This window comes from Mirounga angustirostris, unplaced genomic scaffold (assembly GCF_029215605.1).
Source record: "Mirounga angustirostris isolate CCGP_5_RB_7025 unplaced genomic scaffold, mMirAng1.0.hap1 SCAF_15, whole genome shotgun sequence".
NCBI lineage: Eukaryota > Metazoa > Chordata > Mammalia > Carnivora > Phocidae > Mirounga > Mirounga angustirostris.
This window is the reverse complement of record NW_026991723.1, coordinates 59,001,518-59,025,689: the sequence shown is the minus strand read 5'-3', so window position 1 is coordinate 59,025,689 and position 24,172 is coordinate 59,001,518. Positions and strand designations below refer to the sequence as shown.

The 24,172-nt window shown below is 43.0% G+C and overlaps 1 protein-coding gene across 4 annotated transcripts in view; it reads left to right on the top strand.

The window, feature by feature from the left end:
* Positions 1 to 569: 569 nt before the first annotated feature.
* RNF38 (ring finger protein 38) overlaps positions 570 to 24,172 on the top strand; it is a 122,224-nt gene continuing 98,621 nt past the window's right edge. For 2 of the 4 annotated variants that reach the window (XM_045882692.3, XM_045882690.3), the window contains exon 1: positions 574 to 867. In XM_045882692.3, coding sequence (XP_045738648.2) covers positions 615 to 867 — 253 coding nt within the window. In that variant the 5' untranslated portion in view covers positions 574 to 614. Of the gene's footprint in view, positions 868 to 24,172 lie in introns of all 4 variants that reach the window. The other 2 variants (XR_010407805.1, XM_064579733.1) reach the window with 2 other exon arrangements.

Below are 24,172 nucleotides of genomic sequence, written 5' to 3'. Positions count from 1 at the left end.
AGCCAAAAGAGGGAGCGAGGGAGGGAAAGGAGACTGACTACAGTGTGGGGAAGAGAAGGAGGGAGGCCGAGGGGGCACGAGCCGTGCAGTGGGAGGCCGGCGGGCGGGCGCGCCGGCGAGCTGCAGCCACCCAGGCCGAGCCCCTGGCAAACTCGCGGGCGCAAACACTGGCGCCGGAGGAAGCCGCGCAGCTGAGCCCCAGGCGCAGCCGGGCCTGGGTGGCGCGGGGCCCGGCCTGGGAGGCCCGAGCCTGTGCCCAGGAGGCGGACCGGGGGCGGAGCCGCCCCCGGAGCTGGGCTCTCCCGCGGGCGGCCCTTAGTCTCCCCGCCTCGGCGAGCTGCCGCGGCTGAGGATGCCCTACGGCGCCGCCTGTCCAGCTCCGGAGCCGCGGCTGAGGAGCCGGCCGCCCATTGGCGGCGGCGGCGCGGCGTCTCCGCCCCCTCCGCGTTCCCGCCCCCTCCGCCGCCGCCGCCGCCGCTTCCCGGCTCCGCCTCCTCCCCCTCCGGGAGCCGCCTCCGTCGCCGCCACCGCCGCTGCTGCCGCCGGCCCGGGCCCAGCCAGCGCCCGCCCGCCGGAGTCGAGTCGCAGTCGGAGCCGCTGCCCGCGGCCCCGCCATGAGCGGAAGCGCCGCCGCCGCGGTCGCCGCCGCCGCCGCCTCAGCAGCTGCGGCCGCCGCGCACTTCCAGCCTCAGTCGTCGTCTCCCAGGCCGGGCGCCGCCGAGCTCGGGCCCCTGCGCCGCCCGCGCCCCCCGCCGCCGCCGCCCCGGCCCGAGCCCGCAGCTGCCGGCCGCCTCAGCCCTTCGGGCCACGGGCCTCTCCGGGCGGGCGCCCAGGGTGGCGGCGCCTGCGGCCGAGCGCCAGGAGCAGGTACGGGGTCCGGGAACGGGCCGGGCGGGGAGGGGCGTGGGTTGGTTTCGGGGGTGGGGGGCCCAAAGGCGTGCGGTCCAGCAGTCCGGCCCCGCGGAGGGGGTGGAGCGTTGTCCGGGTCAGCTTTGTCCGGCCCCGGAGCCCCCGTGAGCCCTGAGTCCCCGTCGCGCCGAGCGGCTCACAAAGCGTTTTCCCACCCGGTGCGTAGCCCCCTCCCCTAGGGTGGGCAGGGCAGGACCTCTCTAGGTCTCCGCTTGGCGGAGGAGGAAACCAAGGCGTACAGGGGGAAGTGACTTGCCCAAGGTCACGTAGCCGGTGAGAGTCGTAGCCTGGTTGGGACCCAGGGCCACCCTGGGCCGGCGCGGGCCCGGAGCAGGGGGGCTGGGAGGAGGAAGAGCCCCTAGACCCCCGGACCCGGGAGACATTGATCGGGAGGAGGGGGCGCTAGGCCCTGCTCTCAGACACGCCCACCCAACGCTTTTTAGGTGGGCTTAGGAAATAGGATGTCTTGCGGTGCGGGACGGAGGAGAAGGGGCCGCTTTGGGGGCTTGGTGGTACCCTGGGGAGCCGATTTGGGGAGCCTTAGGGGGAGAGAGTTGTGTGTGGGGTGTACTCTCTGGGAGAGGGCTTTCTTGAGTGAATGGGGCAGAGCTTCAGAAACTTCTCATCGTGGGGACCGTTTGGTCTCTGCCAGGCCACCTTGCCCACCATTGCCCGGACTAAACCAATCCAGCTGAAATTAATAGGAGGGAGGCCTTCCGCTTTTGTGGAGACACCCATAAGGTGTCGATTTTCGTGAAGTGGTCCAAGTTTCGTTCGTGCCCCCAACAGGAGTGCGTTTAAGGCCCTAGTAAAAGCATTTCTGCTATAGAAGGCCGAATGAGTTTTTTTCCAGGTGGTCTGGATCTGTCACCCATGGAGAACCCCTAGAGAACAGCTATCCCAAGCGTGAAGGGGAACGGAAGCGGGGAGGATTGAGACAAGTCACCCGCCTGTCTCGCGTGTTAGGCAGGGCCATATACTGTATGGGACTCCCATATTTCTTTAGGGTGGGTGATTTTGACTGTGGACGCATCTTGGGAGGAGGAGAGCACTGGAGTTCTAGAGACAGCGAGCGAGAGAGGGAGCAATGAAGAGGGTCCTGTGGCGCTGGGAAATAGAAGCTGTAGAAAGGGAGAAAAGAAGATATTTAGTCATTGTGGGGGAAGGGCGATGAAAGGGTCGCTGGAGGGAAGGGGGCAATGTCTAGTCCTGAGAAAAGTTGGGATTTTTTCAAAGAGGGAGTCAAGGGTGATGAGTTTGAAAGGAGTCTGTTAGAGATGGATGGTATCTTACAAGGATGAGTAATAGGTATTGGTCTGCAACAATTCCTTCCTTTTCTTCCAGTAAAGACCCTTACACTTTTATATAAATGTTTTAGCCTTCGCATTCCCCACCCCCCATTCTCTCTCCTGTTCTAAGGCTGCTGGCCCACGGTATTGTCTTGGAAGTAAGGCTTGACAAAAGAGGGAAGGGGAAGACTAATTAGCAAATGCATTAATTAGGGCCCTTTGTCGGAAATGATTCTTGTTTAAGACAGCTGTTTTCTAGCTGCCCACCTGCACTTCAGCTTTCCAGCTGTGGTGGCTGTTGGATGGGTACTGTAGAAGAACTGCCCTGATTTAGACAAGCTAGATTAGATTTTTCTTGAAAAACACCTCTATTTGACAAATATGTATAAAAGCATGAAAATTTACTGGTCAAAGATTTTAATCAGGGAAATGCAAATGGAAACAACAGTGAGGTGCCATTTCACACCCATCAGATTGGCAAAATTTAAATGCTGTGATAACCAAGTGTTAGTGAACTTAAGGGGAAATCAACGTTTATTTCCTGCTAGTGGAAATGTAAATGGATATAACCACCTTGGAGAGCAGCGCAGTGATGTCTTATTGGAGAGCTAATATACCTACTTACCCAAAATGTCTGTTTCTGGCTCTAAGAAATCTTAGTACCTGGTGTCCAAGAAAAGAAGTGTGAAAGAAGTATAAGCATGCTCATTGCAGCTTAAATGGCCACCAGCAAGGGAAATGCATAAATTGTTAGATAGTCCCACACAATTGAGTCTTACAGCACTGAAAAATAAACTATAGCCACATGCGTTAAAATGATTGAATCTCACAAACATAATATGGGGTGGGGGAACAGGTTATAGAATTCTTTTTTTTTTTTTAAAGATTTTATTTATTTATTTGAGAGAGAGAGAATGAGAGAGAGCAAGCACATGAGAGGGGGGAGGGTCAGAGGGAGAAGCAGACTCCCTGCCGAGCAGGGAGCCCGATGCGGGACTCGATCCAGGGACTCCAGGATCATGACCTGAGCCGAAGGCAGTCGCTTAACCAACTGAGCCACCCAGGCGCCCCAGGTTATAGAATTCTTACAAAATGTTTCCACTTGTATAAAATCTGAAAACATGCAAAATAATATTGTTTGTGGCTATGTACATATATAGTAATAGTATAAAAACATGCATGGTAACAACTAACACCAAATTCAGAGTAGAGATTATCTCTGGGAACAGAAGATGAGGGATGGGATTGGACAGGGGTACGCCTAGGGCTTTAATAATATCTAATATTCCATTACTAAGGAATCTGAATCAGATAATTGCAAATTAGGATTTGCTTATTTTGGGTGTATGGTCAGAGATATTCAATATCTTATTTTAAATATTTTTCAGATGTTTGAAATATTTCTCACAGGCAAGAAATTTTCTTGTTTTATGGAGTGCAGTATTTTTGTCTCATAATAATGAAACTCTTTCTACAGACTCCAGTCCATCACAGTCTGGCAGGTATGCAGGCTGGTGATCCTTTTCTCACCCCTTTCTGACCTGCAAAGCCTAGTGTATTGCATTGGATGACTTTTATTTTGGAATTGCTGATAGGCATGGAGGATTCCTCAGTCTTTCTAAACTTTCTAATGGACCTAGGTCAGCAGTTTGAGCTTTGTCCCAGGACGTTCAGACTTATCTGATGTAGGGAGGGACCCAGAAATCTGATTCTGAAAAAGTTCCCCAGTAGATTCTGATGCCCACTAAAATTTGAGAGCCACTGCCTTGGGCTCCTGACTCTGGGCTGTACTCCATCTCAGCTTTGCCCCAGGCTACCTTCTCTGGCCCTTCCTGCATGACTAGGACTAATTTGGGCCCATGTGATACTTAGCCCTTTTGTAGGGCATAAAAGAATGATAGGGGTGGAAGCTATTGAGTCTTAAGCCCTTTATAATGTGGTTGTCTAGTCCTCTTATTTTCATGCAGGTAGCTAAGGGGCCCACTGCCCACCAGGGCTGTTTATCAGGTTTTACAAACTTTAACCACTTGTGTCACAATATGGAGTTTTATAATTAGGGCAGGAGCAAAAAGGGCTAACAGAAGGAAAACCAAATTTGGAGAAAGGAAACCCCCAACAGTAAATGTATGTGATCGTGCCTTTTCCACAGATGATAGTGATTGTTTTAGTGCTTTAGCTTATGACATGCATTTAAATTTCAGCTATTTGAGCCTACAGTCAAAGATTAGGGTCTCAGATAACAACTGATTATCCCCCTCAAGATGGAAGAATTTCCTTTCTCCCAAATTTGCTAGTTTTACTTCTCTGCCAGACCCTTTTTTCTCTAGTCCTAATATGTTTGGGAATGAATTTACATTCGCAAATGTGAGGATTTCCGGTAATGAAATTTGTGAAATGCCTGTTTGTCTTCGGGAAGGTTCTTCTTTCTGGACACCCACTTTGGAAGTGCAGTGCTCCTCCAGGTGTCCTTTTGCAGGGTTGCTGTGTTAGGTTGTATAGATTGTGCCCAACACGAGGTCACCTGTTTTGTGTGGGGAGTGGGAGTGGAAATTCACTTGTGCTCCACTTACCAATTGAGCATTTTGTAGGGGTGCCTGGGTGGCTCAGTCGGTTGAGCATCTGACTTTTGGTTTCTGCTCAGGTCGTGATTTCAGGGTTGTGAGATCAATCCCCGCATCAGTCTCCACACTCTGTGTAGAGTCTGCTTAAGATTCTCTCTCCCTCTCCCTCTGCCCCTTTCCAACCCTGTGCTCACTCTCCCTCCCTCTCTCTCTCTCTCAAATGAATAAATCTTAAAAAAAAAAAAATGTGTTTCCTGTGGAAATGTGTCCCTTCAGAGAGGGGGCACACGCTTTTCTAATTCTCATCGAGTGCCTCATGAACTAGCTTGGCCTTGCAACTTTGGAAGGCTCCGAGGCAACCTTGTTGCTCCATGTGTCACTAACTGTGCCATCCGTAGTTAAACGGACTCTGTGAAGAGGGCAGGTCAGTTTTGGGCCTTGAGTTTGGAGAATTTTCTCCACCTCAACTTTTCAGTGGAAGGAACCTACCCCTGGCTTTTCATCACCATGCTCAGTTAAACCGAGATTTCAGCTTAAAATTGTAAAATTTGTTATGGAGCTGGAGAAATATGCACAATTTTGAAAATATCATTATTTATGAAAAGATGGAATGAGAGAAATATTAAAAAGACAAAGCATCTGGTAATTGAAGAAGATAAAGTAGTTTCTTCTTGGATATTTGCTCTTGCAATCTTGCAGTGCTTACTTTGAGGGGGAAATACAATGTTGTTTTTCTCTTCCTATTCCCCCTACACTAGCATTCCTGAATTTCTTAAGACCTGAGGCTTTTTAGCCAATTTTGAAAATATTTACCCATTTGTATTTTCCATTAAGTGGTTGTTTACGCTTCCTGCTGTTTTATTTTTTCTTGGAGAGAGAGGAGGGGTGTAGTGCTGAACCAAGGACAAGACTGGACTTCCTACTGCTTTTACAAATAATGGCAGTGTGTTTTTCAGAACAGTTGTCATGGAAGAGGGCTGTTCTGCGGGCTCAGGGGAGAGGTACATTTGAAGTGGTTTCTGTTGTCTTTATTATTATTTTTTTTAAACATGATCCAGGGTGTTGGTTACAGAGTTCCATTGTGCTTTTGCTGCTGTCTTGAAGGAGTTTTGTTTTTTTCTTTGAAGAAAATGTATTTAAAACTAAAAATGTTTAACAAAAATAGTCTTATGCCCACACGAGGAAAATAAACAGTTCTCACCTATGGGCCTTACCCAAAACAGTTTGAATTTTCTTTCCAGTTCTGTTTAAATGGATATTAGTGCTATTTTAGGATGGCTTAGAACAGTTAACTGGAGTGATGTTGGGCAGGTGGAGGAGGAGAATGATGGGATTATACTGGAGTTTATCAGTGGTTCCCCTCAGTCTCGATATGGAAAACTATCACTGTATTGTCTGCTTTTGTGATAAAGTATGTGTAGAAATAAGGGAGAGATTATGAGTTTTGGTATATGTAATAATTTGATCCTTTTGAAAGAAAAAGCAGAGGGAAGAAGTGGTAAGAGGAAGAAACACATGCATGGAAAAGAGAGTAGCAAGCAAATAGTAATGACATTTTGTAGTGCTTTTGGGATGTTCTTTGAGTTGAAAGTTACCTGTCTGTATCCGTTCTGCTTCACCTTTGATTTCAGTGTCTGAAGATGGTGCTTACTGATCTTCAGTTGAAACCTGTTTTATTGTCATGGAGCTGGAAAGTGAGCAGTTTTTTTGTTTTTGTTTTTTTTTTAAGATTTTATTTATGGGCGCCTGGGTGGCTCAGTTGGTTAAGCGACTGCCTTCGGCTCAGGTCATGATCCTGGAGTCCCTGGATCGAGTCCCGCATCGGGCTCCCTGCTCGGCGGGGAGTCTGCTTCTCCCTCTGACCCTATCCCCTCTCATGGGTTCTCTCTTTCTCATTCTCTCTCTCTCAAATAAATAAATAAAATCTTAAAAAAAAAAAAAGATTTTATTTATTTATTTATTTGAGAGAGAGAGAGAGAATGAGAGAGGGGAGGGTCAGAGGGAGAAGCAGACGCCCTGCTGAGCAGGGAGCCCGATGTGGGACTCGATCCCGGGACTCCAGGATCATGACCTGAGCCGAAGGCAGTCGCTTAACCAACTGAGCCACCCAGGTGCCCCAGAAAGTGAGCAGTTTTGAAGACTTGGCTGAGGTGGGAGGCTAGTCTAAAAGTAAAAACAAGTATCCATTTTGTAATTGCTTTTGTAAATAAATAGGAGTTGAGACTCTCATAATTAACCAAAGTATTTTTCTTTTGGCTTTTAGGCTGTCTCATTTAATAATTGTTTTAATACATTTGTCTTCCTATGTAGATTTTTGTTGCTGCCTCAGTACATATTTGAGCATCTGTTGGGTGCCATAATCCCAGTACTAACCACTGGTACATGGGGGTGATAGCCTTCATTGTCAGAGACTTCATTACCTGAGTTGCTGAGAACGGCACTGAAGACTGCGCTTCAGCTTGTGCTTTCTTTTTTCTTTTCTTTTTTTTTTTTTAAGATTTATTTATTTATTTATTTATTTGAGACAGAGAGAATGAGAGAGACAGAGAGCACATGAGAGGGGGGAGGTTCAGAGGGAGAAGCAGGCTCCCTGCCGAGCAGGGAGCCCGATGTGGGACTCGATCCAGGGACTCCAGGATTATGACCTGAGCCGAAGGCAGTCGCTTAACCAACTGAGCCACCCAGGCGCCCCAGCTTGTGCTTTCTTTTCTCCCTTTTATCATGCTTCCTTCTTCTCCCTGGTCTTTTGGGCTTGGTGGTGGTCTATCCATCTGTCAGGGGATCTCTCCACATGTGAGGGGTGCAGAGGCTTTACAGAGCCTTTTGACTGGGCACCCTTAAGTAAAACCCCTCGAACAGTATTGAGCTAGACTTGAGGGCCATCATAGGGGCTCCAGCTCCTCTTCCTTCTCTGCTGCCTGGGTTGCCACCACCCACCCTTTGCTGTGGAGCCTGGAAGGCGCCCCCCTCACCCCCAGTTATACAAAGAGGCTTTGTGCTCTGAGGATGTTCTAAAGGCGGGATCACTGTAATTATAATTCCCCAAGCACAACCAAGTAATGGGGGCAGGCAGGGTAAAGATGGTATCCAAGTTCTTGTTGGTAGGGAGAAGTCAGGGGGGGATTAAAAATCATCTGGAGACAGTACCAAAATGGATAATGGAGCGTTGTTGGGAATGCTGATGGGAATGTGTTTAATTGAATACATTTCAGATTTTTAAATTCTAATACTTGCAAGATACTTGAAGCTTTAAAAAGCATAAGACAGCCTGAACTTTTTTTTTAGGTTTTTTTTTTTTTAGGACTAAAATTATAACAGAAAATTACTTTAGGAGAAGGTGAGTAGAAATCTCAGCCTACTTTGCTTTGTGTTTGTGTTGCCAGAATGATTGATTGCTCAAGAAAGCCAAATACATATCTTACTTACTATCCAGGGGGTGCTCTTACTAATCCAGCTTTTTTTATTTCTAAAAGTAAGCTCTGACATTTTTGGGAAGCTGATTTTCTCCTATCACCACAAGAAGAAAATCAGTGTGGGGATATATGCTTAATAAACTTTTTTTTTTTTTTTAAGATTTTATTTATTTATTTGACAGAGAGAGACAAAGCAAGAGAAGGAACACAAGCAGGGGGAGTGGGAGAGGGAGAAGCAGGCTTCCCGCCTAGCAGGGAGCCAGACGCGGGGCTCAATCCCAGGACCCTGGGATCATGACCCGAGCAGAAGGCAGACACCTAATGACTGAGCCACCCAGGCACCCCTATATACTTAATAAACTCTTCTATCAACCATCCTATGTCATGGTGGCTTCCAAGCTCTATTGGTAATCTTCTAGTGAAAACTTTTTTCTTACTATGTTAACTATTAGTATATTACTCTGATTAGTGTCTCAAACTTTTTTGTTTTTTTTTTTTAAAGAGCAGTGCACCAAACAATTGACTGCAGAGATTATCTTTAGACTTTAGGATAGTGGACTCAAGTCGTCTTTTATGCAAGGTGAGGGGAAAAGATCCTTTTTATTCTTAAGATTGGCACTGACATCTGTGGTGAGTGAAGCAGTCAGGGAGAGTGTGTGTTCTATATGGAAACCTATAGGTACTGTAGGCTTGACCTTCATCTGATTACTTGTTGGAGTCAGGTCAAGACTTGGACCTTTATTTTTACTGTCTAGAGTGATTTTTGTCCTGTTGGAGGAAATCTCCCTTTTTTTTTTATTGACAAAAGTGTGTGATGTGATGATTTGATATATGAATGCATTTTGAAATGATTACCACAATCAGGTTTATTAATACATCCATCACATCATATAGTTACCTTTTTTTTTTTATGATAATGTTTCAGATCTCTCTTAGGAAATTTCAAGAATATAATACAGTGTTATTAACTATAGTCACCATGCTGTACATTAGATTCTCAGAACTTACAATTGAAGGCTTGTGCCTTTGACCAACATCTCCCTATTTTCCCTACTTCCCAGACCCTGCTAACCACCATTCTGCTCTTTTTCTATGAGTTTGACTTTTTAAATTAAAAACAAATTTTTTTTTTTTTTTTTTTTTTAGTTTCCACATATAAGTGAGATAGTACCGTATTTGTCTTTCTCTGGCTTATTTCACTTAACATTATGTCCTCCAGGTTCATCCATGTTGTTGCGAATGGCAGGCTTTCCTTCTTTCTAATGGCTGAATAATATTCTGTTGTACATATATGCCAAATCTTCATCCATTCATTTGTTGGACACTTAGGTCCTATCCTAGCTGTCGTGAATAACACTGCAAGGGACGTGGGAGTGCAGATAGCTTGAAGAAATCTACCTTAAATTAATCTTCACATAAGACTACAGGGTAGTCTATTACAAAGATATTGCCCATATAATTCTTGGAAAAGACTACCAATTTGACCGCTAAATTTTATGAGATTTAAAATTAGGATCCATTTTATCTGCTTTCAATGAAAAGTGAGGTTGATCTCTCCCTCCCCACCCCCAGTGTTTTAGGCAATTATATTGCTCAGCAGTGACATTATTTTAGCTTAATTATAAGCTGTTATTTGGCTACTTCATTTGTTTCATTTATAATATATATTTCCTTTGGGTAGTAACCTCTGCTTACTTCACTGCTCTCTGATGGCCACTGATAAAACATTTATTGAATGCCTACTGTGTACCAGGCACAGTGAGGATTTCAGATACAATTCAGATAGGCAACAGTTGAGTAATAGATTCTGACAGTATGTTAGCAGAACAAATGCATTTTGGGGTATGCTAACCCTTAATAAAAGTGGAGAGAACATCAAAATTGCATTAATAATAGTGATATATAACCATGATAATTAATGTTGCTAAAGCACAGATCTAACCAGACCAAAAATTTACGTGGTTGCCTCCTAAGTGAAAGAAATATGTTTTCATCTGGCATTCAAGACCAGCATAATTATTTCCTTTTTTTTTTTTTTTAAGATTTTATTTATTTATTCATGAGAGACAGAGAGAGAGAGAGGCAGAGGGAGAAGCAGGCTCCCAAGGAGCAGGGAGCCCGATGTGGGACTCGATCCCAGGACCCTGGGATCATGACCCGAGCTGAAGGCAGACGCTTAACCATCCGAGCCACCCAGGTGCCCCAGCATAATTATTTCAATCTCTACTGTTTTCCCTCATGAATATTATTCTCCAGGGAAATAGTTGTCTATATGTGTATCACTTTTTGACCTGTTTCTTTGATTCTTCAGCTTGGAATGCCTTCAGTTTTTCCAAATCCTACTTATTTTTTAATATCTAGGTGGTAGTCATCATTTATTGTGTGCAAAGCTCTGTTCTAAGTGCTTTACCTGGATTAATTCATTTAATTTGTGCTACGGTCCTGTAAGGTTGATGCTATTATTATCCTTATTGTGCAGATGAAGAAACTGGAACACAGGTTAAATAACTTGTTAGAGATGATGCAGCTATTAAGAGTGTTATCTGGGATATGAACTCAAGCTGTCTAGTTCCAGAGTCTATATTTTTAGCCATCATGCTTTACTGCATCTCATTTTTTTTTTTTTTAAAGCAAACTTAACAGTTAGTTTTGGTAATAAGAGGTTGAATGTAAGCAAAGGTGATCACTGCTTTAGCCACTGAAAAGAATTTGCAATCTTTAGTTTTTACCTTTGCTTCTGAGAAATATACTCTCTTTTTTTTAAGTTCTGAATTATTGCATTTGGATTATTTAATTGATTTTTTAAAGTCATTCATTACTTTTTTACATAAGGAGTAGGAGTGCCTGCATTGGGATGGGTGGGTTCACATTAGAATAGGCATATTTAAATTGCTTCTTAGAAAATCTCCCATGTTCTATGATCCTGAACATTTGGGTCTTAACTGAGTGCTTTTTGAGCACTTAAGCGGATAAAAAATTCTCAAGGAAATATTTGGCCCTACTCAGAGGAACTTCTGAATCTCACCTTTTTGTGGATATGGGTACCTTCCTCCCAAATATCATCGCAAGAATAGATGTTAGACTTCTTTTTAGCCTTTTTTTTTTTCTTTTTAGCCTTCCTAATTTCCATAATAAGTTGATTTGTCACAAGCTAAAGCATAAACATCTATTCAGGAGCTAAAATATGAACATTTCACGTATTAGTTGGAGATGCTTATGTGTTGGGTTGACGCTGTCTGAGACAGTGGATTATTTGAGGAAGATAATGTGGCATTGTGGTTACTAAGTGAACTACTTCAAAATTGGTTGGAATGCTTGTTAAAAATTCTCTGTCTTTAGGTGGCCTAGAGTTGGAATCTGAGATTGAGTAAATTTTCTTATAAACAGTTATAGATGATGTTTCTAATATTATTTCATTTATGCTCTAGGCTTAATAGGCATTGGTGGGCCATCAATTTAGAAAATGTGCTGTGGGAAAATGAGTTTCTAAGGTCAAAACCAAGTACAGTACTTACAGACTTTCGGAACACGGCCTGTTTTTTTAGCGGAGCACTGCCAACAGTCTTTTTCTCCTACTTCGTTTTTGGATCCCTAGAAAGGAAGAAGGAATTCTTTGCTTTTCAAATTACTAAACGATATGGAATTAATTCATCAGAGGAAGATATTCTTTCTATTCAGACAGGATAAAGACTGGTTAATCCAGATAATTGAGGAATTTCCACTCATTTACTTGTTTGGGTTTCTTTAAGACGCTTAGCTTCAGAACACATCAAGAGTTATGGGGGCACCTGGGTGGCTCAGTCGTTAACGTCTGCTTTCAGCTCAGGTCATGATCCTAGGGTCCTGGGATTGAGTCCCGCATCGGGCTCCCTGCTCTGTGGGGAGCCTGCTTCTCCCTCTCCCACTCCCCCTGCTTGTATTCCCTCTCTCGCTGTGTCTCTCTGTCTCTCAAATAAATAAATAAATAAAATCTTAAAAAAAAAAAGTTATGTTTGGGGGCTCTGATGGAAGACATTATTGTTGACTGTTTGCTATATGTCAAGAATGAACCATGAACTCTTGTGATCTAATTATCCAATGTTTCTTTTTAAAAGTTGTGCATTATTGTTGAAAACAGAAATTAATTCTATTCTATCATATTTTTGAGCTTTAAATAAAAGCCACCATTGTGTGCAAAAAAAACAAAAAACAAAACCAAAAAACCAACAAAGGCAACAAGTCAAAAGATCTCCCTTAAAATGAGTTTGTGTACAACTCATGATGTTATTAATTTCTATGTTAAGGTCAAAACAAAAGTCAGAATTTGACTCTAGAATGTTCAGAGTCTGTACATACTTTGAATCTAACTTTTGGTAGGACAAAATCTTCTAAAAAAATGAACTCTTTTTCAACTGACATAAGTGATTTTAATTTAACATAAATGGTTTTGTGGGGTGGGGATAGAAATCAAACTAGTTTTGCCATACCAAAATCTTTCTCTAGCACATTGGAGATGTAAATATGTTTCCTTTTGAAGTACAATTGTTTGATAGAATAGTTATGTTATTTTTCCTGGTGCTATGTAGTTAAAACCCCAGGGCCTAAATTTATTTTATTTAATTTTTATTTTTTGCTTTTAAAGATTTTATTTATTTGACAGAGAGACAGTGAGAGAGGGAACACAAGCAGGAGGAGTGGGAGAGGAGAAGCAGGCTTCCCGCGGAACATGGAGCCCGATGTGGGGCTCCATCCCAGGACCCTGGGATCATGACCTGAGCCGAAGGCAGACGCTTAACGACTGAGCTACCCAGGCGCCCCTATTTTTTTATTCTTTTTTAAGATTTTATTTATTAATTTGAGAGAGACAGAGACAGAGCTAGCATGAGAAGGGGGAGGGGCAGAGGGAGAAGCTGATTCCCAGCTGAGCAGGGATCCTGATGTGGGGCTCATTCCCAGGACCCTGAGATCATGACCAGAGCCACCCAGGCGCCCCCCTAAATTTATTTTAAAGTTTGATTAAAACTTTGTTTCTATGGAAGAAAAGTTACCAAATTGAAAAGGGGCTTTGGAGGGACACCTGAGTGGCTCAGTCCGTTAATCATCTGCCTTTGGCTCAGGTCATGGTCCCAGGGTCCAGGGATCCAGTCTGGCATCCAGCTCCTTGCTCAGCAGGGAGCCTGCTTCTCCCTTTCCCTCTGCTGCTCCGCCTGCTTGTGCTCACTCTCTGGCTCTCTCTTTCAAATAAATAAATGAAATCTTAAAAAAAAAAAAAAAAGAAGAGGGGCTTTAGAAATTTTGATTCCAAATTGAAAAGGAGCTTTAGAAATTTTGATTCCAAATTGAAAAGGAGCTTTAGAAATTTTGATTCCAAGATTGCTTTTAAGGAGGGAGAGGCAAGTCAAATGGGATATGGGCCCCACAGAATTGTCTGTGCTACTTCCTGGGTCGGGAAAGCTCAGAGAGGGGGCTGTGTTGCAGTAGGGCAGGGCGTAAACCTGGTAGGAACTAGAAGTGAAACTGGAAGTGCCTTTAAAAAAAAATAAGGCAGCTTGTTGTATTAGACTGAGTCAGGCTGGATTGAGCAGTGAGACTGTTCTCAAGCACAAATGTGTATGTAGTACCCCTGGCAGATTTCCTGATTAAGTCAACATGTTTGCAGTTGATTCAGGGCAGACCTTAGACTTAAGAGAGGAAAAAGAGAGAAGAGGAAAGGGAGAGGCTGAGGCGGGGCCCTTAAAGGCGCAGGTTCTGAAAGAAAATTTCTTAGAAAAAAGGAAGAAAGAAAGGGAGAAAAAGAAAGAAAGAGAAAAAAAGATTTCTGAGCCTTTGAGAGAGACAGCAGGAAGTTAAAGATGGAATTCTGGGGACACTTTCCTCTCCCCACAAGCTGTATGGAAGTGGTGGATGAGTAGACTTACAGATGTTGGCAAAGGTATCATTGTTAGAACAGAAAGGATCTATCACTGTGGTTTGTTTTAAAACGATAGATCTCACTACAAAGGTTAGCCAGTCTTACGTAATTTTATTACGCCTAGGGTTAAAATTGAAAGTCATTTATTTTAAAAGGAAAATGAGAACTTACAATTGACTTACAGTTGACAATTAAGAGCATCACATTTCCATGGTGGTTTAATGGTAGTTATGTGCTGTCACGCACAAAAGTTGACAATGCTAACATGTTCTGTCTAACTAGGGCATGCACTGCTAATGTTTTTCCCACAGAATGATAGGTTCAAATTCAAAGAGATTAGATACCATTGCACTTTGTGCTGGCCTCTCCCCTTCCCATCCCCAGAACCATTCATAGATGCTCTGTTTGTGGATGCCAGTGTGTAATACGGGTTGGGATTGGGTTTATGGCTCTGAGGTAGACCAGCACCTCTCACGCTTTATTTGTGCATCACCTGGGAATCTTGTTAAAATGCAGATGTCTAGCAAAGGCACAGATGATAGTGGAATAGTTTAGAGTAGCCAGGAGGTGGAGTAGTGGCTCTCAAACTTGAGCCTGTATGATAGGCAACTGTAGGGCTGGTTAAAAGCAAGACTGCTTGGCCCCACCTTCCTGAACTTTTGATCACCGCACTAGGTGGGGCCTGATAGTTTGCATTTTATTTATTTTTTAAAGATTTTATTTATTTGACAGAGAGAGAGACACAGCGAGAGAGGGAACATAAGTAGGGGGAGTGGGAGAGGGAGAAGCAGGCTTCCCACCGAGCAGGGAGCCCGACGTGGGGCTCCATCCCAGGACCCTGGGATCATGACCTGAGCCGAAGACAGACGCTTAACGACTGAGGCACCCAGGCACCCTGATATTTTGCATTTTAAACAAATTTCTAGGTGATGCTAATGCAGCTGGGGGAGTATATTTTGAGATCCCCTGAGGTAGAATATAAATAATATTGAGGAGAATCAAACCATCTGTCTTGGCTTCTTGAGCATTATTTTGTAACTGAAAACAGTGAAGAAAAGTTTGCTGAAAGTAATAATACTGTTCATGGTGAAATAGGTGATGAGAATGAAGGAGTGCGCTTCTGATGACCACCACCGGGTGTTGTAGGAAGTGTCGAACCACTATATCATACACCTGAAACAAATATTACGCTGTATGTTAACTGGAATTTAGATAAAACTTAGAAAAAATACTGTCCATGTTAGGCAAATAACACCTCATTAAACAATTCTGTGTTTTATTGTGGTGAGTATGTGTCTCTGTCTAGAAAACATCCACAATAGACCCCACCAAACGGATGGTAAGAAAGATGATTACTGGGGCGCCTGGGTGGCTCAGTCGGTTAAGTGTCTGCCTTCGGCTCAGGTCATGATCCCAGGATCCTGGGATCGAGCCCCGCATCGGGCTCCCTGCTCCGCGGGAAGCCTGCTTCTCCCTCTCCCACTCCCCCTACTTGTGTTCCCTCTCTCGCTGTGTCTCTGTCAAATAAATAAATAAAATCTTTAAAAAAAAAAAAAAAAGGTGATTACTTCTGGAGAAGGATCCAGCATTATGGAGGGTGGGATTTTAGCTTTCTTTGAAGGTTTTAATTTTTACTAAAGAGATTGTACTTCTATTTATGTAATTAATTTTATAAAAAGGGATAAGAAAACTGGGCCAGATAGCCTCCCATTTACTTCTCCAGATCTGTCCTCCACCCTGTTCCACCTGGCTCTCTGCCCCAGGGAAAGAGCTCCCAGATCCTCTGGCTTCTTCTTGGTTTCAGCCTTAGGAGATTTTAAGGGAAGGAGAATGAAGTCAATATTTATCCCTTCTGCTCTCGTGGAAGTCTGCATTTTATTACCTGGGTTCTGGGAATCTCTGTCTCCTATCTTTTTTGGGCGCCAGAGCAATAATTGTTCTGCTCTTGGTAGTCCTGGTTCCTCTTCTACCCCCTGTGATTTCTGTAGGCCTCACCTAATTTAGTAATTATTCCTTTTACAAGTAGACCCCTTTCAGATTATTCTAATTTGAGTTTGTTATCTCTTCACTGTTGGAAGCCTGACTGATGGACCCTCAGAGTCCTATTCCTCTCTTTACTCTATTTTCCTGTTTATTTAACATCCACCCCATCCCTATCCTCTCTGCTATAATCCCAGGGGTAGTGACAGTACTATTTTGGTAGGTGTAACCTTCCAGACATTTTATATGGCTCTAAATTAATATACATATTTAACATAAAAGGAATCATATTGTATTTCCTATTGAATAAATTATTTTTACATCATACTATATTGTGACCATCTTTTTTTTTTTTTTTTTTTTAAGATTTATTTAGGGTAGCCTGGGTGGCTCAGATGGTTAAGCGTCTGCCTTCGGCTCAGGTCATGATCCCAGGGTCCTTTTTTTTTTTTTTTTTAAGATTTTATTTATTTGACAGAGAGCGACCCAGTGAGAGAGGGAACACAAGCAGGACCCTGGGACCATGACCTGAGCAGAAGGCAGACGCTTAATAACAGCCACCCAGGCGCCCCCCAGGGTCCTTTTGGATCAAGCCCCTCATGGAGCTCCCTGCTTAGCCGGGAGCCTGCTTCTCCCTCTCCTTCTACTGGAAGGTAGAGAGAGCTTGTGCTCTCTCACTCTCTCTGTCAAATAAATAAAATCTTTAAAAAAATTATTTATTTTAGAAAGAGTGCAGGGGGGAGGGGCAGAGGGAGAGGGAGAATCTCAAGCTAAGCTTGGAACCGACGTGGGGCTCATATCAGAGCCCTGAGATCATGACCTGAGCCGAAATCAAGAGTTGGAGGCTTAACTGACTGAGCCACACAGGCGCCCCACATTGTGACCATCTTTCTACATCAGTATAATTTACCTCATTCTTTTTTTTTTTTAAGATTTTATTTATTTATTTGAGAGAGAGAGAATGAGAGAGAGAGAGCACATGAGAGGGGGGAGGGTCAGAGGGGAAGCAGACTCCCTGCTGAGCAGGGAGCCCGATGTGGGACTCCATCCAGGGACTCAAGGATCATGACCTGAGCCGAAGGCAGTCGCTTAACCAACTGAGCCACCCAGGTGCCCCTAATTTATCTCATTCTTAATAGCTGTACACGATTCCGTTGTATTTGATATGTATATAACAAAGTTTAAACAGTTCCTTATATAGTTAACATGATAGTTTTATTTATTTACTTATTTATTTTTTAGGATTTTATTTGAGAGAGAGAGAGAGCACAAGCAGGGGGAGTGGCAGGCAGAGGGAGAAGCAGACTCCCCGATGAGCAGGGAGCCTGAGGGGCTGCATCCCAGGACCCTAAGATCATGACCTGAGCTGAAGGCAGACGCTCTCACCCAGGCGCCCCTTAACATGATAGTTTTAATCATATACTGAATTTCCATTAATACTTGATCTGTTTCTGCATTCTGTTCTATTCATCTGTCTCTATTCTGGCACCAGTATTACACATTTTACTTATTGTGGTTTTATACAGCTAAATTCTTGGTAGGGCACATCCTTATAGTTATTTTTATTTTGGAGAACACTTTTGGCTTTCATCACATACTTTTTTCCCCTTCCAGATACAGTTTTTTTTTTTTTTTTTTTTTTAAGATTTTATTTATTTATTTGACAGAGAGAGAGACAGCGAGAGCAGGAACACAAGCAGGGGGAGTGGGAGAGGGAGAAGCAGGCTTCCTGCCGAGCAGGGAGCCCGATGTGGGACTCGATCTCAGGACCCTGGGATCATGACCTGAGCCGAAGGCAGACGCTTAACGACTGAGCCACCCAGGCGCCCCCAGATACAGTTTTTAAAAGTGTTTGTCAGGATTCCCTCAAATCCCATTGATACCCTGATTGGAAATGTATTCGTGAAGTTTAGTAGTTTAATTCACATTTGCCAATGTATTTCACATTCTTTTTGCTTTTGACAGTGGGTGTTTTCTTTTTTTTTTTTTTAATAAATACAATTTTTTTTTAAGATTTTATTCATTTATCTAACAGAGAGGGACAGCGAGAGAGGGAACACAAGCAGGGGGAGTGGGAGAGGGAGAAGCAGGCTTCCCACCGAGCAGGGAGCCCGACGTGGGGCTCCATCCCAGGACCCTGGGATCATGACCTGAGCCGAAGACAGACGCTTAACGACTGAGGCACCCAGGCACCCTGATATTTTGCATTTTAAACAAATTTCTAGGTGATGCTAATGCAGCTGGGGGAGTATATTTTGAGATCCCCTGAGGTAGAATATAAATAATATTGAGGAGAATCAAACCATCTGTCTTGGCTTCTTGAGCATTATTTTGTAACTGAAAACAGTGAAGAAAAGTTTGCTGAAAGTAATAATACTGTTCATGGTGAAATAGGTGATGAGAATGAAGGAGTGCGCTTCTGATGACCACCACCGGGTGTTGTAGGAAGTGTCGAACCACTATATCATACACCTGAAACAAATATTACGCTGTATGTTAACTGGAATTTAGATAAAACTTAGAAAAAATACTGTCCATGTTAGGCAAATAACACCTCATTAAACAATTCTGTGTTTTATTGTGGTGAGTATGTGTCTCTGTCTAGAAAACATCCACAATAGACCCCACCAAACGGATGGTAAGAAAGATGATTACTGGGGCGCCTGGGTGGCTCAGTCGGTTAAGTGTCTGCCTTCGGCTCAGGTCATGATCCCAGGATCCTGGGATCGAGCCCCGCATCGGGCTCCCTGCTCCGCGGGAAGCCTGCTTCTCCCTCTCCCACTCCCCCTACTTGTGTTCCCTCTCTCGCTGTGTCTCTGTCAAATAAATAAATAAAATCTTTAAAAAAAAAAAAAAAAGGTGATTACTTCTGGAGAAGGATCCAGCATTATGGAGGGTGGGATTTTAGCTTTCTTTGAAGGTTTTAATTTTTACTAAAGAGATTGTACTTCTATTTATGTAATTAATTTTATAAAAAGGGATAAGAAAACTGGGCCAGATAGCCTCCCATTTACTTCTCCAGATCTGTCCTCCACCCTGTTCCACCTGGCTCTCTGCCCCAGGGAAAGAGCTCCCAGATCCTCTGGCTTCTTCTTGGTTTCAGCCTTAGGAGATTTTAAGGGAAGGAGAATGAAGTCAATATTTATCCCTTCTGCTCTCGTGGAAGTCTGCATTTTATTACCTGGGTTCTGGGAATCTCTGTCTCCTATCTTTTTTGGGCGCCAGAGCAATAATTGTTCTGCTCTTGGTAGTCCTGGTTCCTCTTCTACCCCCTGTGATTTCTGTAGGCCTCACCTAATTTAGTAATTATTCCTTTTACAAGTAGACCCCTTTCAGATTATTCTAATTTGAGTTTGTTATCTCTTCACTGTTGGAAGCCTGACTGATGGACCCTCAGAGTCCTATTCCTCTCTTTACTCTATTTTCCTGTTTATTTAACATCCACCCCATCCCTATCCTCTCTGCTATAATCCCAGGGGTAGTGACAGTACTATTTTGGTAGGTGTAACCTTCCAGACATTTTATATGGCTCTAAATTAATATACATATTTAACATAAAAGGAATCATATTGTATTTCCTATTGAATAAATTATTTTTACATCATACTATATTGTGACCATCTTTTTTTTTTTTTTTTTTTTAAGATTTATTTAGGGTAGCCTGGGTGGCTCAGATGGTTAAGCGTCTGCCTTCGGCTCAGGTCATGATCCCAGGGTCCTTTTTTTTTTTTTTTTTAAGATTTTATTTATTTGACAGAGAGCGACCCAGTGAGAGAGGGAACACAAGCAGGACCCTGGGACCATGACCTGAGCAGAAGGCAGACGCTTAATAACAGCCACCCAGGCGCCCCCCAGGGTCCTTTTGGATCAAGCCCCTCATGGAGCTCCCTGCTTAGCCGGGAGCCTGCTTCTCCCTCTCCTTCTACTGGAAGGTAGAGAGAGCTTGTGCTCTCTCACTCTCTCTGTCAAATAAATAAAATCTTTAAAAAAATTATTTATTTTAGAAAGAGTGCAGGGGGGAGGGGCAGAGGGAGAGGGAGAATCTCAAGCTAAGCTTGGAACCGACGTGGGGCTCATATCAGAGCCCTGAGATCATGACCTGAGCCGAAATCAAGAGTTGGAGGCTTAACTGACTGAGCCACACAGGCGCCCCACATTGTGACCATCTTTCTACATCAGTATAATTTACCTCATTCTTTTTTTTTTTTAAGATTTTATTTATTTATTTGAGAGAGAGAGAATGAGAGAGAGAGAGCACATGAGAGGGGGGAGGGTCAGAGGGGAAGCAGACTCCCTGCTGAGCAGGGAGCCCGATGTGGGACTCCATCCAGGGACTCAAGGATCATGACCTGAGCCGAAGGCAGTCGCTTAACCAACTGAGCCACCCAGGTGCCCCTAATTTATCTCATTCTTAATAGCTGTACACGATTCCGTTGTATTTGATATGTATATAACAAAGTTTAAACAGTTCCTTATATAGTTAACATGATAGTTTTATTTATTTACTTATTTATTTTTTAGGATTTTATTTGAGAGAGAGAGAGAGCACAAGCAGGGGGAGTGGCAGGCAGAGGGAGAAGCAGACTCCCCGATGAGCAGGGAGCCTGAGGGGCTGCATCCCAGGACCCTAAGATCATGACCTGAGCTGAAGGCAGACGCTCTCACCCAGGCGCCCCTTAACATGATAGTTTTAATCATATACTGAATTTCCATTAATACTTGATCTGTTTCTGCATTCTGTTCTATTCATCTGTCTCTATTCTGGCACCAGTATTACACATTTTACTTATTGTGGTTTTATACAGCTAAATTCTTGGTAGGGCACATCCTTATAGTTATTTTTATTTTGGAGAACACTTTTGGCTTTCATCACATACTTTTTTCCCCTTCCAGATACAGTTTTTTTTTTTTTTTTTTTTTTAAGATTTTATTTATTTATTTGACAGAGAGAGAGACAGCGAGAGCAGGAACACAAGCAGGGGGAGTGGGAGAGGGAGAAGCAGGCTTCCTGCCGAGCAGGGAGCCCGATGTGGGACTCGATCTCAGGACCCTGGGATCATGACCTGAGCCGAAGGCAGACGCTTAACGACTGAGCCACCCAGGCGCCCCCAGATACAGTTTTTAAAAGTGTTTGTCAGGATTCCCTCAAATCCCATTGATACCCTGATTGGAAATGTATTCGTGAAGTTTAGTAGTTTAATTCACATTTGCCAATGTATTTCACATTCTTTTTGCTTTTGACAGTGGGTGTTTTCTTTTTTTTTTTTTTAATAAATACAATTTTTTTTTAAGATTTTATTCATTTATCTAACAGAGAGGGACAGCGAGAGAGGGAACACAAGCAGGGGGAGTGGGAGAGGGAGAAGCAGACTCCCCACTGAGAAGGGAGCCCGATGCGGGGCTTGATCCCAGGATTCTGGGATCATGACCTGAGCTGAAGGCAGACGCTTAATGACTGAGCCACCCAGGCGCCCCAACAGTGGGGCGTTTTCATCATACTTCTTGAGGTTTGCTGTTAGGAAAAGCTGTTGAGTTTTGTGTATTTATTTTAAAACCTTCCTATTTTCTAAGCTCTTGTAGTTGTTTTAGTAATTTTTCACAGGTTTTTCTTGGGTATTCCAATTGGACAACTTTATTATTGGTAGAGATTGCTAATTTAGACTCCTTTTCAGCTTTTCCTCCTTTTTTTTTAAATTTCTTCTTGTTTCATTACCAGCAGGAAAAATGCCATCTGCTTGACTTTAACGAGGCTGCCTCAGGTGTGCTTCACTGCTTATTGTTGGGCTGACTGTGGGCCTGAAACCTAAAAAGTTAAAGGCGTATTTTTATTTATTTAGTGTTTTTCTCAGAAAGGATAAATTTGTCAGATGCTTTTCAACTCAGTTATCTACCCCTTGGAGATTGTTTCTTTCAACCTATTTATATGCTGAATTATATTAATTAATTTTCATTATGGAATTATCTCTAAATTTCTGGAGTAAATCTCATAGTACTAGATTGATTTGTTCGTATTTAGGGCTTTGGAATATATTCAGAAGGGAGAAGGCCTGTAATTTTCCTTCCTTGTGCCATCCTTGACATCAGGACTTTGGTAGCATGGAAAAATGGTGTTCTCGGTTGAAGGAACAATAACCATTTCTATTTTGTTTTTTAGTTTATTCCACTCAGTTTTCTTATTTTTTGTGTGTATGGGGCAAGGTGGGAGGCAAGTATTCAGTTTTGGTGAATTAGATATATTTTGTAGAAAATTAAATTCCTTTTCCAGCTTTAAAAAAAAGTATGAGTTTATTATGTTCTTTTACTTTTTAAAATTTCCTCTAAATATGATTTTGTCAGCTTTCTTAATCTTAAGTTGTATTTTATTCTTTTTGATTAGATTAAAATAGGTCTATTTATTCATCTGTAAAATAGGTATGAAAATGAAGCAATCAAATGATGGTCATTATTTTTTTTTTAACTTATTTTTAGAGAGGGAGGGGGAGGGGCAGCGGGAGAGGGAAAGAGAATCTTAAGCAGGCTCAACGCTCGGCACAGAGCCCACTCTGGGCTGGATCTCACAACCCTGAGATCATGACCCGATCCCAAATCAAGAGTCTCCCAAATCAAGAGTCGGACACTTAACCGACTAAGCCACCCAGGCACCCCTGATGGTTGTTATTTTTAAAAGAATGATTGTCTTTTATTATTATTTGTGTTTTTTGAATTTATTGTTTCTGTGTTTTTGTATACTAATTCAGGAATTTCTTTTTTTAAAGATTTTATTTACTTATTAGAGAGTGTGCGTGCGCACGAGTGGAAGGGTGGGGCAGAGGAAGAGGGAGAAGCAGACTCCCTGGTGAGCAGGGAGCCCAATGTGGGGCTTGATCCCAGGCCCCTGAGATCATGACCTGAGCCAGAGGCAGACGCCTAACCAACTGAGCCACCCAGGCACCCCTGATTCAGGAATTTCTGTTCTCATCTTTATTAAAATCTTTCTGTATGCCTTAAAAGTTATTTAAAAATGTTTATGTTTATTGTCTTCCGATTACAAAAATGCACATGGCAAAAAATTCAAACATTGCAGAAATATGTATCAGAGAAAATAAAAAGTCTCTTTATTTGAATTCTTTTTTTTTTTTAAAGATTTTATTTATTTATTTGACAGAGAGAGACACAGTGAGAGAGGGAACACAAGCAGGGGGAGTGGGAGAGGGAGAAGCAGACTTCCCGCAGAGCAGGGAGCCCAATGTGGGGCTCGATCCCAGGACCCTGGGATCATGACCTGAGCCGAAGGCAGACGCTTAACGGCTGAGCCACCCAGGCGCCCCTCTTTATTTGAATTCTTTAGAGCTCAGTGAGAACAAGTTGGTGTATATATACTTAAGTGCTTTTGTTTTTATTATGCACATACATGTTATAAAAAGTGGGACCATAATATATATTATTTTGTAACTTGCTTTTTTTCAACTTTATATCTTGGATCTCTTTCCAAGTTAGAATTTATAGGTCTAGTTTTTCTTTATTAAAACCTTTATTTGACAGACAATAGAGATAGTAACATTCACATCTTCTGAGTTTGCAGCTCAGTGAATCATCACAAAGTGAACACACTTGTGTAACCAATAGTCCAGTCAAGAAATAAAATATGACAAGTACCCCCAGAAACTTCCCATTGTGCCTCCCTATCTCATTCTTTTAAAAAATTTAAAACTTTATTAAGATAAAACTCACATATCATACAATTCATCCGTATGAAGTATAAAATTCAACACGTTTGGTGTTTTGGTATATTCACAATTGTGCAGCTGTCACCACTATCTAATTCTAGAATCTTTTCATCACCCCAGAAAGAAACCCTGTACCCACTGGCAATTGCTCTCCATTTCCTTCTACCCCAGTGGTAGGCAACAACTAACCTAATTTCTGTCTCTATAGATTTTTCCATTCTGGACCTTTTTTTTTTTTTTTTTTTTAAGATTTTATTTATTTATTTGAGAGAGCGAGAACACGAGAGGGGATAGGGTCAGAGGGCAAAGCAGACTCCCTGCCGAGCAGGGAGCCTGATGTGGGACTCGATCCCGGGACTCCAGGATCATGACCTGAGCCGAAGGCAGTCGCTTAACCAACTGAGCCACCCAGGCACCCTCCATT